Raw genomic sequence first — 16,568 nt, forward strand, 5'->3', positions numbered from 1 at the left:
GAAAATGTGAATAATTATAAATTCACTTCTGTTTTCCACAAGTAATTTAGCTGCCATTTAGACCTCAGATTATTTTTTTTACATCTTTTCTAGTAACATTCATCTCCCATTCTTCCAGCAAATGTTGTACTTTCCTTCCTACCTTCCCCCCCAAAACACACTAAGTGTCACCTGTTTTCAGAACTCCTTCCTGCTAATATTGCCCTGGTTTTGTCTGAACAACTGTGGTCATTACTTTTTTCTCTTATCGTTGTTTTTTATGTGCCAAAGGGTCACTGTTGAGTCAGACACTTCTGGCTGAGACACTTCATTCCTATTCCCTGCAGATACTGAGCATGGGTATGTCCTAGAGGAATAAATACACCTTAATTTTTACTGTTATTCCTCTAAGAAATCTGAGCACAAAAACGTCTTTCCTTCATTTTGAAAGCATATATGGCACCTTACCCGCTATACCTCCTCATAGCATTAATGGAAGCCACGTGGCTTAAAAACCAACACAACCCCTCCTTCTGCCAAAAGGAGAACAGAAATCCACTGACAGCAACATCATCTCCATTGATAATTATTTTGAACGGATCGGAAAGATTCTTAATAGGTTGTGAGGAGACGTACTCACACAAAACTTAAGGTTGTATCTTAACCATCTTGACTGATCCTTAAAGCAAAACTTATCAGATCTCTGCAGCAATAATTCTTGCACTTAAAACATTAGGAAAGTACTGACAATTTCTTTGAGGTTTCGTGCATTTTATTATGTATTTTTGTTATATTAGAGTATTCATTTGTCTTTCTTTTGAATACTAACACTGATACTGAAATCAGCCTTTTTACAAGTAATTAAAAGTTCATTTGTATTGTAATCAAATTGATGCAAACAAGCCACTAATGGATTAAAATTCTCTAGGTCACAAAATTCCATCATCTATTTTCACACCTCCCCAGATCCAAACACATCTACATTCTCACAAAGCCCAGCTTACATACAGCCCTTTCTCTTTCTATGCTTAGAAAAATGGACTTAGAGATGCAGCTACACCTAGTGATCAGCAGCAGATCACAGCAGGCAAAACTCTGGAAGACATTACAAAATTCAGAAAGAAGTATCTGAATACATTTGGGTGAACAGACTGACATAGGAAAATTTATTGCTACTTTTTTTTTTCCCCTAAATATATGACCATGTGCTCCAAATTGGTTTTGGTGTCTTTAGCACGTAACATTACACATCAAAAATAACAGAACTGGAAGTTATCAACAAAATCAAATGAAATTAAATGAAATAAGAAGAAGATTCTCAATTTTTCCTACAGAAAATGAGTATGTAATTCAGCTGCATTCACACATTAACAAACCATTTCTTCCTGGGAAAATTTTCAAAACTACTACTTCTTTACACAAGAGTCTTAATTGTGAGCTGAAAGGTTCATAATTGCATGTCATTTCCTGGGGAAACATCTTCAGAACTTAGTGATATAGCATAGAAATAAGTGTTTGACAGTGATACTAACAAGCTTTAAACACCAGAGATATCCCTCTCAAAAAGCATTTCCTTCAGCATAAAGTTGCAACACATGAAATACAGGATCAGTTCACAGATCCTGACCCTACAGCATCACTGGACTTTGTTCCATCAAGTCTACACTTACTATCTTCCCTCCAACGATGCAAACTGAAGGGATTGTTTCAGCAGGAACGTGTAAAACTGACCCGGCCACCAGCAACTCGTCTGTTTGACATTTTCACTGACCGTCGTGGGATGTGGGTGAGCGCACATGAGAAATAAACCATCCCCACATGTCTCCACGTCAGACTCAAATGATATTAGTGAGGTGGAGTTCAGAAGCTTGCTCACTCTACCCTGTTTTGTGATTTGCCTGGGGATTTGGTCTCTCTAGCTGTCAATCTAGCAACTTCTGTGAGCACTAAATATATTACTATTTCATACATTATATGCGCTTTTATTGTTTCAGGACACTGTGATTTGTTTTCCTCATGAATTCTGACGACTGCTAAATCATGAGACCAAATAAACACCATAGCAGTTTTTTCACCCAGTGTTATTACATCCTTGCAATATTTTGTAGAATTTATTTTTAATTTCTGATGACATTTCATTACTATCTTTTGAAACCAGAACAGCAAAATGAAGTAAAAAACCCCCAAAACAAAAAACATACCCACCATATAGTTTCTTTTTTGATGAATTGTGCCACTTCCAAAGCCTTGACTCATTTTTACCTGAAGCATTCTAAAGAACATTCCAGTTTACATGGGAACACAAATTTTATTTCATTTTTGTAACTGTAAAAAGTTTTTAAAAAAAACCCAACATCACACTTAGAAGCTGATTTTTCAAAATGCTTCCATTAATTTGCTGGAGTATTTTAAATATGAATAGTCTTAGATGTAAACCAGAAATCAAGTCATTCACCTATTCACCTAACAGCTGTAATAGCAGCAGCAAAAATCTCTTTAACAGTGGGAAGTTTGATTTGAGAATCTTCCCCCACAGCTCTCACTGTTTAGTGAGGCCAAGTCCATGCTATGACCTATAGCTGGAATCATTTTGTAGATGAGCTGACAACTGCATCAGACACTAACAAAGCTGCATTTTCGCTACCATATGTTACTTCCCTTAGAAGATGCAGGAATACAGACTTGATGGATGTGTGGAGAGAAAAAAAAGCAGGTGGAATAAACAGTGCAAACAAAAGCAGAATTTGCTAAAGTGAGATATAACTACAATTGGAGCTCTTTGTTGCTATTGTCATCAGAATAGCTATTACAGACTTTCAAACAGAGATCCTGAATAGTCTGAGAAATCTCTTTAAACACAGTTAATTATATCAGAAACTTCTTATTTTCTAGACATTGCTAGGAGCTTCATTTCAGCTAGGAGAGGACCTATGAAGACTTAACCTATATTCTTTCTTTTTCTCTGCAGTCACCAAACATCAACATGATCACAGTAAGTTTCAACTTCAGCATGTCAAACTTCTTCCTTACATCTCTTTTCTGGAAAATATGATCCTCCTTTTTAAAGTGCCTACACCCAAAAATGAGCAGATTAATCTAAGACACAACATCTATTCAGAATGCAAGGTTTTGCATTTTTAATCCATGAAATAGCTTGAGAATTACTATTTTTTACGTAAAGCCTTTACTGCTGACTAGGACAAGTAATTTTCAAGTTTTGTACAGCACTTTTCCTCCTTTTCTTCTCTTCGTAATTGCCACTAGTCCTGGTTTATTACGAACAGCCTTTTACAAGCACTTTTAGTCAGTCTGTCCATCCCTCTCACCGCAGTAAGACTCATTCCTGCTCAGAGAAAAACTAAAACTTTTTAAACCAGTGCCATAAGAAGAGTATTAACATACAACCCCGGTGCTTTTCACAGCAAGAGAGAACACAGCAGACTAATAAGAGCCCTCCCGCTGTAAGAGTCAGCTTGTAACCAAGAAGCACCAATTTCAGAATTCAGGCTGTGTGCACATTTACATCTACCTGAACACGAATGCCTTCATAAAAACACAGTTTCCAAGTTCTATTGTACATTTCCTTGCTTTCAGTTTCAGCTCCCCGCTTTTGTATTTGACAGAACTCATCCCATCCAGACCCTTCAGGTTATGTGAGATCAAACATTTAAGTTTACAATGTCCCTTCTAACTCCACACATCTCTATGTTTGACCTAAACCCCGTATAGGAGCGAATTGCTTTCCCTAGCGTGAATAACCTACCAAGGAGGTGGAAGAAGGAACACGGTGGAGGCAAGTGGCATTTTCTATGATTGAACACCACTTTTCAGGGACTTCTGTAACATTAGCATTCAGCCTTCACATGAGACCAACTTAATAACATTTTGCTAAAATTATAAACAACGCCAGCTAAATTAGGTGTGCTACAGTTTCTAAGAAAGAAACTATGAAATAGTAAAAAAACCCAAACCCAAAACTAATCTTGCAGAAAGAGCCCAGCTACTTTCAAAAACTTAGGATAAGCAGCCTTGTCCATTTAAGACAATGTTTTCAGTAACCTCTCTTGGAATTCAAATTCTTGAGATCATTTACTTCTTGAACTGATGAATCTAGAATTTAAAAATCTTTAGTTAAGGACTCAGAGAAAATCTCATTGTTATTAACTGTAAAGCTGCTTTCAAAAGATTACTTGAAAGCTCCCAGGCCTTAGAAAGCCAAGACCTGATATTTCAGTAAGATTATTTTCTAAATAAGAAACTCAAATAAGACAATAGCTGAATGTAACATTAGAACAAATCTTTGTGAAAGGAATCAGTCAGTTTAGAAAAGGGCAAAAATAAAAATGGGACTATAAATGCCAAGGCTCTTAACTCACACACTGCTACTCAGCTTAGAGGTGTGGAGTTGGCTTTGTTTCTTTTCTTCTTTGTTTGTTTTTAAACTTTTCACAGGTTAGTCATATAACTCCCATCTGCAATAAAGGACAGCTATTACAAAAGATAACTACCCAACTCAAGGATGGATTTTTCTGTCATTTAATTTCTATAATGCTAATGCAGCAAGGTTTCAACAAAAGAAACAGCAAGTTTTCCCCCCAGCCAAAAATGACACCCAGGCACAAGTTTCATATGGTAAAGCACAAAAATGGAAATATCATCAATTTTGTTCCAAGTGCTGAGAATCAATACTAAAAGGAAAAAAACCCTGTACATGCATCTTCACAAATAATCTTTACATTCAATATTTAACATACATGTACACATGCAGACATGGGGAGAAGACAGGGCAGATTCCGCATCCCATGCCATCCTTTGCAACCTCAGTGAAGTGTGTGAATAGCAGCCTCCGTTACTGAGTACTTCAGGAGGTGTGGAATTGCACCCTTGGAGTAACTGCATGCACAAGTCATTGGTGAATTGTCTGCTGTTTATAGCACCGTTCTCCCCACAGTGTGTGTCAGGTAAATGAATACAATAGATACAAATCAAACAGTAATGTGGGATTGTTCTTCAGCAACACGAACAGCACTTCAGTGCTGGCCCCAGTACAGTATCAGCACATTGCATGCACAAGCCATTTAAATATCCAGAAGAAGGGTCGCCCCAGCTTAACTTTAAACAAGAAGTAAGACAGTTCACATAGGTCAGCAATGAGTTACAGATTTGTCTTATTAAAGCAAGTGCTCCCATTGAAGTCTGGACGCTAGACTTCCAACATTAATGAGTTGTAGAGCTAATATTAATTGAGTCCAGTTTCATAATTCGCTGCAGAGTACAGTTTCCTTCTAATAGGAGTATTTGAAAAATATTTCATCATTGTTACATATCACCTTGGAACAAAACATTTTTCTACTCGGAGATCTTCTGCCTCATCTGCAGTAAAAATGCTCTCAAGAAGCTAGGGGAAATGCAGCTACGTATACAAGAGGTCCCTGGAACCAAATATAAAACCAGAATTTTTAATCTTTTTTAAGAAGTTTTAAACCAGACCACCAATTCCTAGCCATAAACTTGGTTTAGCTACAGCGCTGCACAGAAGCAACATGTAATGTGCAAAATATAAACTATTTTGTTGCAGCCTGAGCAACAAGGAGCCAGAAGTATTGCTTCCCACCAGATCAAAGCAAACTTCGCACGAGCTGAAGACCAGATGTCTTCAATTTAACGTGCTTTCAGTTGCACTAACTTCATGTTAGGAACAAAACAAACCAAAAAAAATCCTGAAGTTACTCCTTGCAGCGGAGCACGCAGAGCTATTTCACAATCCAAATTTCTGCCTAAAATTACGGGTTTGTCCAACATATAAATAGGACGGGGGTGCAAGCAGGGGACTCGAGACCAAGATAACCATCTGCAGGTCTGGGGCTTCGGAGAACAGAGGAAAGCTGCCGCTGATGGGGCACTTCGCCGGGCTCCTCTTGGCTGTGAACGCCGGCACCCATCAGCCGAGGGCAGCTTCTGCTCTGCCCTCTCAGGTGGCGCTCGGGGGGCTGCAGGGAGCGCGGGGCGGGGGCTTTCCCTTCGGCTCTGCCGGCGTCTCACAGCCGCACCTCCGAGCAGCGCCGAGGGCGGGGAGCGGCGGGGGCCAGCGCCCAGGCACCGGCGGGCGGGCAGAGCCGCGGGGCCCCGCCGGCCCCTCCGGGGAGCACCGCAAGCCCTCCTTCCCCCGTCGCCAGCCGTGGCGGCGGGCGGAGCGCCGGGGACCGGCTCACCTCGCCCCTCCGCCCCCCGTGCCGGGGCAGCGGGAAACTTTCGGGAAGTCAGCGGCGGAAAAACGCCGGAGCGAGCCCGAGTCCCGCCCGTCCCTCCAGCCCTGCCCTAGGGCTGCCCGAGCCCCGCCAGCCTCTCGACCTTCCATCGGGATCAGGGGCGCCAGCCGAGCGGCATCCCGACACCGCTGCCTCCTCGGGACACTTTTTCCACCCCATCTACGCAGCGGTTCCGAAGTGTCAGACCCGTCAGGGGGATGGGGAGCAAAAAAAAAAAAAAAAAAAAAAAAAAAGATACAGAAGAAAACAAAAACCCAAACCAAACCCCCACCACCTCCGAAGTGCCCGCGCTTCCCCCTGCCCCTCCGCCGCCCGGCCCCCGGGAAGGCTGCCCGGCCCCGGGCTGGCGAACCGACTCCTTACCTGTGAACGTCTGCGCTCCCGCTGCCAGCAGAAGTCCGGCCAAAGTAACCAGGCAAGTTCCAACTTTCCCCATATTTCCAGCCCTTCCTGCTCCGGATCCAGCGAAGTGCCAAAGTATTTGCCAAAGTAGGAGGCGCCCCTCTCGCCCCCCTCCAGTCCGGGGGAGCAGGCGAGGAGGGTGCAGCCGGACTCCCGCTCTTGGTGCCCGCGGGCTGTTCACCCTTCCTCTCCCTCTCCCTGCAGTTAAGAGCAGGGAAGAGGCTGTGAAGTGGTCGGCGGCCGCCCGCCCGTCTGCCTTCCTCCGGCCGCGCCGCTGCCCCGGGGGCCGTGCGGGTACCGCTCGCCTCCCCCGGTGCCCGAGGGGACACCCTTAATCCCAGAGCCTCCTCGGCCGGCGCCGCTGCTAGTCCCGGCTCAGCTCGGCTCCCTGACTGACTCGCGGTCCCCCCCGGCGGGCGGGCGGGCTGAAGGGAGCGCGGAAAGTCACGCCCAGCCGCCGGCGCCGCCGCTCTCCCCCGCTAGAGGGCGAGGCGGCCGGGCCCCGCCGCCGACAGCAGCTCGGGGGCGACCGCCGCCTGTGGGGGCGAAGCGCTCGCGTCTCCTTCCCGCCCCGCTGCCCCGAGCGCGGCTCTGCTTGCTAAGGAGGTGGTGGCTTTGTGCCGGGGAGGACGATGTCGAAAGCTCGGGGACAAAGTGGGGGGAAGCGAAGAAGGAACCGAAAAAAAAAAAAATCTCAGCTAGGCGTCTCGGTAACTTTGCCGCGGGCCAGCCCCGGCCAGAGCCGCCGGCGCTGAAGTTGTGGCCGCCGTGGGTCGCGGCCCCGCAGGAACGAGCAGCTCGGCCCCGGGTGTGAGAGATCTCGCCCCCGCCCCGCCGCTCTGGCGCTGCTCCGAGCACTGGGACAGGGAAGGGGAAGCGCAGGAGAGGCGGAGAGCGCCGGCTTTCCATAAGCGCTTCGGTTGGTTTGTACGGGCGGTCTGGAGTCTGTCGGAAGAACTAGCTGGAGGCCACCGCTCAGCCTTCCGCGGGAACCGCAAGCGTGAGAGCCCTGCCCGCACAGGGAGCGGCTGATACCGAGAGGGAATTAAGATGTGAATAGGTTCTCCTGGCTGGCGAGGAGCGGCACTGTCTTGTACATTAATTGCTTCGCATTCGCGTGCTTCTCATAAAACTTAACCTCCTTGCTTAGCCCTCGGTAAGAGCCACCCTTCACCCCTCCGGAGCGTTTCGGAAAGGGATATCTGGAGAGCACCCAAGCCGGCCCCCGGTTCAAGACACGGGCGCAGCTCTTACTCCTGCGAGTGAAGAGTAACGTCAGGAATTAGCAGGGTTGGAGAGGGAATAGTGGAAATAGAATCACATTAAAATGGCAGTTATCTCTCATCATTTGCAGCGCGTGACTTCTGGCATTTATCTCCGCGTCACGTATGAAATACAGCTGCTTGACAGCCGTCTTCCCACTGGGGCTTTGGCTCCTGGTGACCATGGCACTGCAAGGATGCGTTTGTTGGTTTTAAAACAGTTTTAAAACTAAAGTGGAGTTCTAGAGGTGGAAATATTTTTGTTGGCCCTCGCTTTCAACGAAAGCTTTTTCTTTCAAGTGCAACTGTGGCCAAATTTAATGCCTTGTTTTTTCCCTGTGGGTTATTAAAACGATAAAAGCAAGAATTTAGATAATGCTGGTTTGAAGAGCTTGAGCTCAGGTTCTAGGTTCTGATTTTTCTCCAGCACAGGTCCTCTGTTTTCCATGCTGCTCTTCCATGTAGTTAGCCGGCTTCGCTGCCGGTTTCAATTGAACTGTAAACTCTACCCATCCCCCACATGGCCGTGCGAGCTCCAACATATTTAGTGATTTGTGCGTATTTTGAATTATTTTTACATTAAGCCCGAGCTTAGGCACACAGCTGTATCATTTCCAGTGATCGCCCAACCATGCTGTTCTCGGGACGCTGCTCTATTATGTTTTGGGTGATGCATCTGTGACTTGACGCAACCTTCGCGAAGGGGCATGAACTTCGGGATGTGTGGGGGTACGGCAGCTACCTCAAAAGTTAACGCAAGGGGGCAGAATAGCATTAATTGTTGTGTTTCCTGACGTCAGACCTTTTCGATAGCTAGTGTTCTCTTAGTTCACTGTTTGCCTAGAACTTCAATCTTCTCCCCCCCGCTCCAAAAAAAGACGTTGCCTTAATTCCCCGAAGCCTTGGTAACCTATGGGTGTTTTGCAGTAAAAGTTCAATTTTTAATTTTAATTTTTTTTCATGGTTACATAATTTAGGTTATTTCTATGTTCTTTAAAAGTGGCAGTTGTAGCTTCCAAAAATTAGAAACTATAGCTGGTCTCAAAAGTGCTACCTTTGTAACACAAAACTTAAAAAAACTGAAGTGTCATAAGTAATTTAACTTACAACAAAATAAAATTTAAAATATGTCTTTTAGTAGATCTGCCACTAAAAATCCAGAAATGAGCAGTTACACCAGTGTTTATGCTAATGATGACCTCTCTCAGTTTGGGACGTCCAGACACAGGTGAAATTGTATCTCTGATCAGCTGTGCAGTGTGGTAAAATACGGTGTTCAGACACATAGCAGTAGCTCGCCACTCTGTCTTTGTTACAGGGAATTGGAAATTCCATGCCTATATCCACAGCTATCTGATGTTAGTTTAGTGAGGATGAGATAGAAAGTTGCCAGATTCTGAGGATTATAGCAGAGTATTTTAAGAGTGTTTGGTCACAGTCACAGTGGGAATGAGGCTGAAGTGCTTGACCTTCAAAGACACAACCGGTCTGCTTTAATTACAGTAAATCTAAGAAACGGTTGAGCTCCAGGGAATTGCTAAACCAACACGAACAATAGAAAATACAGGTCATGCATGGCTGATCGGGAATTGTGAGCTGTGTTTCACTGTGTTCAGTACTGGAGCGTGCATGAAAACCAACCAGAAACCATACAAAAAGAACTGGAGCATCAGGAAAACACTAGACAAAACCCACAGGTTCTCTGGTGGTTTGGTTCCAAGAATGTATTCAAGAGAGTTCATTAAAGGCTAAGCTGTGGCTGGAGAGGGGATTGGAGGCATCTGCATGGAAAAAAAAAGTACTTTGCTGATTGTTTCTCACTGACAAACAGATACTTTAGATACCTTGCATCTGTTCTTGAACTGGATCACCTCAAAGAAATACCTGATTACAGTTCCCTATATAGACATACTTCAGCTGAGGAACACAGGAGTTCCCAATTATCACAAATAAAATTATTCCTGCTGAAAGGAGTCGAAGAACGAGACAGTAAGACATGTAGAATAAGGAGAAAATCTGGAAATGGTTGTAACTAATTTCTAGATTTTAATGTACAACAATAGGAAATTCACATAGCCAGTCTTCGTTGCAAAGATTTTGTTTTATTTTTAAATATGGAATTTGTATACATCCCACTGAGGGGAAAATTAAACAACCTGATGATAAATTATGAATAATTACACTGTTCATTACAGAAAATTCACTGGCACAGCTGCCCTCTCTTCGCTAATCATTCTCTTGCAGAACCATTTCCCGTATTCCAGATCTCTGTGCTACTTCTCGCAACTGATTTTTGAAAATTTCTAACTGAACGAGAATTGCATTACTGGTTAGAGAGGTCTGACGTCCAAATACTTATCATGATGTGGAAACAGGTCTGCTTGACCCATGTCAAAGAAGAATTCTTAGGATAGGCATACATCTATGCTTAACATTATATATAGATTGTATTTATCTACATAGCTGTTACCTTAAAGATGTTAATGATATTTGCAGTGCTATTCATTCTGTATTACTGGCACAAGAACAAGTAAACATATCTTGAATTCTGTAAGACATCAAGGCCACCCTGCATAATCCGTAGCATGAAGTCACCCTTCCTATAATGATATACAGCAGGAACACTTTCTTGCTCATGTTACAGCAGAAATAGAAAAGCAAAGACTCATATTCAAATATTGGAGGAAGGCCCAAACATCCTGCCTTTTTTTGACCCGTGACAATGCTGATTAAGTGGCCAAGAATGTGGGCTACACAGCTGTCACCTGATCTTTTGGTTCAGTAGCAGATAACATCACTCTCACAGCTCAAAGCTATTTTTTGCACTGTAAAGTAGTTAGACAAGAGTGATTTTCACTAGCTTGCTCCATCTTGTTTTAAAGCTCGGACAGACAAGCTTCATGAATCTTTCAATGACACTACTGTTTAAATATGATGAAAAAGTAATTTTCTTCATGGGACAGGGGCACATTTTCTTGGTTAAGTACAGCTAGTGAGTGAAAGTATGATTTGCTTTGTTAGAAAAAAGACAGGCAATGATTCCAATTCTCTGGTTTTATCAAAGCTACTTTTCTGCTATAGCGAAATTCCAGAGGCAATCCTTGGTCAGAAGAACCACTCAAAAAGATAACATCATCTCTGTAGGTCAAGGAAAAATATGCCAAAAAATTTCTTCTTTTTCCATTTGGGGCTTTTCTTAAACACAGAGCAGCTAATATGCACTTATCTTTAGGTAGCTTTAGCTTCTCACGCAGATTTTTACTGATGCTCTTTACCTTTTCACTGCTGAGTTTTGTCAAAAGCTACAAAGAGAAAAATATGTGTGCTTATCTATGTGCCAGGATTTATTGATTGCATTATACTCAATTATATTCTGTTTCATAATATTTAATATATCTGTATCTGTGGATGCTATAATGGTTTCATTTGTTACTGAAGAGCTATTTCAGTGATAAATGTAAATCTTCCAGTGTTTGTTCAAAAAAGCCTGCCTTTTGTTGAGGGGTAGGATGAGGTTCTAGTAGCGTCCTTAAAAGATCACATCCACCCCATACCTTGTCTTTCCCTGCCTCCAAGGAACAACAAAGAACTACATGGAATCCAAGGTCAATCTAAACCAGCTGCAAAAGTTGCTGCATACAAGATGTTCTATCTTCAGTAGTGGCTCATCATCTCTCCTGCTTATTGCTGCTGGGTGTGCTGGCACTAGAACCAATCCCTGATCATTCATTTGGCACTGAGATGCATTAATCACAACTGTGACTGCTCCCTATCAGATATTGCCATGTGTAATATGACTGCCTGCTTTTTTCTTTCTTTTTTTTAATTACTAATTATTTATGCAAGCAACAATAATTATCCATTTTTTTCCCAAGGACATCTTATTCACTTGATCACTCTGAAGTTTGGTGAAAACTCATAAAAACCAAAGTCCTCTTTGTTTCCATCTGCTAAAAACCAACATTTTTAATGATAGCTGAGGAAACTCTACATGGCCACTTGCAGCTTTGATATTGAACCATAATTGGGACTTGAGAGAGAAAACACATCCAGATCTTTGAAAATTATTTAAAAGATTAGAGAGAACAATCTTTAATCAGAAATTGTTGAATAGAAGTGAGAAAAAGATTTGACGTGTCCAAGTAAAACAGTGGGAGAACTTTAGTATCTGAATGTCAGGAAGGAAGCAAAGAGCAACAGATCACACTGTACAGAGATAGTTACTGCTGGTTTAAGCCCAAAACCAATTAACTGAATTGTGGAAGAATATCTATTTCATAATTGTTATAATAAGATAGGTAAGAGAGAGTGTAACCTAGGCAGGTAGAAGCTAGTAAACTTGTAACATTTTAACTCTGTGTACCATGCTGTCTCTTCTGCTGGAAGCAAAATTTTTAATGCTGTTATCCACATAGTCTCCTTCTACCACTCGTCTGATTTGTACAGACAAGGAAGAACATGCACCTCATACCACAGTGTGTTTGATGTATTTTTATGTCTGCAAGCCAAATTATGTCTCACCTTCTGATTGTCAGCATTTTATTAGAAAACTTTTGTGTTTAACAATCTACAAAGACTTAAAACCATTGTGGCTTTTACCTCTACTCTTAGAAATATATCAGTAGGTATAGTATATGTGAGAATCTTGCCTCCTCAAATTTGAGCTCTCAGGGAACAGGAAGGGTCAGCTGCTCCCTAAGAGATGGAAGCCAAGTCCACTGCATTAAGACAGGTCCAAGATCAAGCCCGGAAATGAACCTACAGATTGGGACCTGGGTCATCAGGGTCTGTGACCAGCCCCATGGAGACCACGTTTCTACACCATACCTCTGACAGAAACTGAAGGCCTCAGGGAGAGCTGAAATGGTGCTTCTCAGACAAACGGGCAGAGGGTATGGGAGGAGGTTCCAAATGAGGTTGATCAGAGTTGTTACTGCACTCAAAATCATCTCACTTTTCACCTTTGCATCTTCAAATGTATTACATGGCTTTTAATAATTGTTCTAGCTTCCTGTGCCTTGTAAAGAAAAGCATCTCCACTGTTTTTCTTTTACTACTTGTTCTTAGCTTCTCCCAAAATGTGCGTGTCCTTAGCTGTGTCTCTGTGCACATTATCAGCAGATACATACAGGAGGTGAGGGCAAAATAGTCCAAGTACCTAACACTGTTAAACAAACACCTACCAAGAGTGTACAACCTTCAGATTTGTGTGAGGTTGAATAGGATTGGTCAGGAGCAGAAAGAAGCAGAAACGCAATTGATCAAATGCAAATACTTGCAAATATTCATATATTCAGTCTTCAAAGTCTGTACAAATGCCGACTGTAATATCATCTTTGTCACTCGTTGCTTTGATCTTGTCATTCATCTGGGTTAACATCCTTTTCTGTTACAGATTTAGGCTTAATTTCATTGTCTCCAAAGTTCCGTACTGTTCCACCTCTCCCTACTCATTTGAACTTCAAGTTGCTATTCTTTCTATTCAGTACTTCTATAATCAACAGTGTCAAGGAGTGAAACCAGAAGAATTGAAATTTAGATGAGCAGTGTGAAGTAAGCTTACTTCTCAGTCTTCCAAGACAGAGTCATTGTTCCAAAATAAATTAGTGCCTATTACATAATAGAAAGAACACACACTGAGTTTTACCAGCAGAGCTATAGCATTTTATTTTTTCTGCTAAAAATACTCTAGTCCATCCCTCTCTATAGATAAGCCATTTTCTAGAGGGGGTTTCTCTGCAGGCTTCTCGTCAGATAGAACATTTCCTTTAGGAGTAATCCCTAGAAATGCTTGGCAAAAGTTTGGGTTTCAGACGTCTTCATAAAAGGCAAAGAACTGAAGCAGACAACTGAAACAGTGATGTCTGATGCCATCAGTGCTAATATCAACTGAACATATCTGCAAGGGCCCTTCAGATGGTTTTTCCAGTTGGGAAAACATATTTTTGACATCTTGAGTTCATTCCACCAAAAAAAGCATAGAAGCAAAAGCCAGCTAAAAAGCCACATTCAATATAAGGTTAGTTTTCTTTCTGCCTGTGAACTTCTATTGAGTTTGTTCACTCATATATGTTTTTCTCATTTTTCTTCAATAGCTCTAAATTAGCATCAGATAATAGGATCTGTGCCTTGGCATAAGATTAAGTTTTCCCAAAAGTTCATTTACAGCTAATTAGGAGTTTGTGAAGTGAAATATGAATTAGGAGAAGAAGTGAAATATGTAGCCTCTTTGGTTCTCTTTGTGGGTCTTAAAAGCAGTCATTGATGGATGGAATTACCATTCCTTCAGCCTCTTTATTACTAACTCTGATTTAGCAATGTAGCATTCATGTTGTCAGCAGCACCTCTGGACAACTTCCTGCTATTATTTTGATGCAATTGTTATATGAGATGCATGAGACATTATTAAACTGGATCCTGTTGGAACATGAAGTGAAGATTCTTTTTTTTCTACAGTTGTAGTTGAGTGGATGTGAAGTTTATATCTTGTCTTTCAAATTAAAAAAAAAATCTCATGAAGTCTACTTGAACAACAATTTATACTGCTGCAAAACACTGCAATACCATCTCATCAGAGGCAATTCTGAGCAGGCTGACCCAGTAGTCAGAGATGCAGAATCCATCCAGGAGGCAGCATATGAGCATAGATGTAAGTACAACCTCTCACACCACCACCTGTGCAAAATGCAAGTTTTTACACTAATATGTTAAAGAGTTGTTGATAATTAAACTAGATGTTATAATGATGACATCTCTAAATTACACAGTTTGTCTTAGTCATTTGTAGAATTTAGTTCATATTTGTAAGTAGTTAAAAGTATTTGAATTTTTTTTTTTTTGCATGGTGATAGTGTGTCAGGAGAGGTACTAAAAAGTTGAAAGGTTCACATGTAAAATCTATCCTTGTTTAGTAATTTTTTCTTATTCTTTATTTTCCTTTTTTAATATCTGCTTTTTTAGAAAGGGGAGGAATTTATTTTGATACACTTACGATAGAATTCTTGTTGGTGTTCGCTTGTGCAGAATGATGAAGAGGCGTGAAAGTTAAATGTACTTCATACCATCATTTTTTCCTGTTGATTGCTTTCATACCAACAGCAGATGTCCAGTGAAGGGACACAAATATTTCCCTTTAGCAAGTCATTCCACTGAAAATAATGGGAGCTTATTTAAATAGTGTGGCTCTGAGGAGACAAAGAGGAGAGCAAACACAGGAGAGAATAAGAGCAGAAATGTACTCAGCCAAAATGACTTTATTTACTTGCAGTGAATTTTTTTAGCATTTTACACATAATAAAATTAGTAGGAAATCAACTACCCATTGATTTGTCAAAAGCATTGGGAATGGTAATTTGAAATTTGTTGTGGCCATGGATGCTATTGATTCTCCTGCTTCGTGCACTATTGTGCTAAAAATCAATTACTTAATATTTTACCTTATACTGGTAAATTATTTTATTAAGTCTAAATTAAGAATTATGATGGATACAAATGTATGTGCTAAAACATAATGCTGAAATGGATTCCTCTCACAAGTTTAAATAACCATTCGGATGCGAAAAGTGAGTGCCAAAATAAAATCATGATAAATAAGACTCAGGAAGGCTTTGGAGATGTGGTGAATCATTACATATTTCTCTGTTTTTTCAAAATGAGCGCTGACCCTGCTGTTGCTTATTGTGGAGAGCTTAGATTAAAGTTAATGGGAATTGTATGCACAGAAAAGCTGCATTGTGGAAGATCTGGGGGTTTTTTACCCTTACACCACTGCTAAGGGGAATTACAGGTGTGGTTTGGGGCAAAACCACTACTTACATGAAAAAAAGTAGAGCCACATCTGAAGGACTTAAAGCTCTCAAAAAGGGGAATCTCTGTCAAATAAGAAAATGTTGTTCTCTCCCTTTTCCTGTGCAGTGATCAGATGTGAGCATTGCTGGGGAAAATTTTCTCACGTTGAGGAACAAATCAGACAGATTCTAAGTCAGGGGAAAAATTTAATCAAACATCCTTATTTTGTTTACAGTACAAACAAAAAGATATTATAAGAATGCTACTAAAAGAATGCTACTACTGAAAAGTTGTAAAACAGCTAGATTAAAACACTTCTGTAACATCAGGGCTTTACCTCTGCCAAATTCAAAGCTTCAGGCACAAACAATGAATTGACAGAGCTCTTCAGAATATAATTGAATGAATTAAGTAATATAACATTTGTGGTCACAAGCATTGCAGATATGACCTAAAAGTTTCCTAGATTAGAGTTCCTTCCGAGCACCAAATGCTTTGGAATAATCCATATTATAATGGGAAGTAACTGCTTGTGTTCCTGGAAATAACAGCTTAACGTCTCTGAAATGCCTCAAAACCAGGGACGCACAGCTTCTGGAACAGAGTAACTGGGGGAAACCCCAAAAGGAGAAATCAAAATATTTTTTATTTTCATGATCACACTAGTAGAAGAACAAGCCTATGCTTGATTTGTCTGCTTTAATGTTTTCACCAGTAGTGCTGTTCCTATTCGAGCAGCAGTCCTGCTCCCAATGAAGCCAGTAGCAGCAGTGCAGCTCCCTCAGCACTCAGGCTGCACTTTAGGATGCTAAGCACCGTCCAGTCCTTGTGACAGCTCCCCGTTGTCCATATTGATTTTGATATGCAG

The 16,568-nt window shown here is 41.5% G+C and overlaps 1 protein-coding gene across 11 annotated transcripts in view; it reads right to left on the reverse strand.

The window, feature by feature from the left end:
* Positions 1-7,023, reverse strand: part of PTPRM (protein tyrosine phosphatase receptor type M) — a 453,496-nt gene extending 446,473 nt beyond the window's left edge. For 7 of the 11 annotated variants that reach the window (XM_039549189.1, XM_039549188.1, XM_039549185.1 and 4 more), the window contains exon 1: positions 6,612-7,022. In XM_039549189.1, coding sequence (XP_039405123.1) covers positions 6,612-6,684 — 73 coding nt within the window. In that variant the 5' untranslated portion in view covers positions 6,685-7,022. Of the gene's footprint in view, positions 1-6,611 lie in introns of all 11 variants that reach the window. The other 4 variants (XM_039549187.1, XM_039549181.1, XM_039549179.1 and 1 more) reach the window with 1 other exon arrangement.
* Positions 7,024-16,568: the final 9,545 nt, after the last annotated feature.

This window comes from Corvus cornix, chromosome 2 (assembly GCF_000738735.6).
Source record: "Corvus cornix cornix isolate S_Up_H32 chromosome 2, ASM73873v5, whole genome shotgun sequence".
NCBI lineage: Eukaryota > Metazoa > Chordata > Aves > Passeriformes > Corvidae > Corvus > Corvus cornix.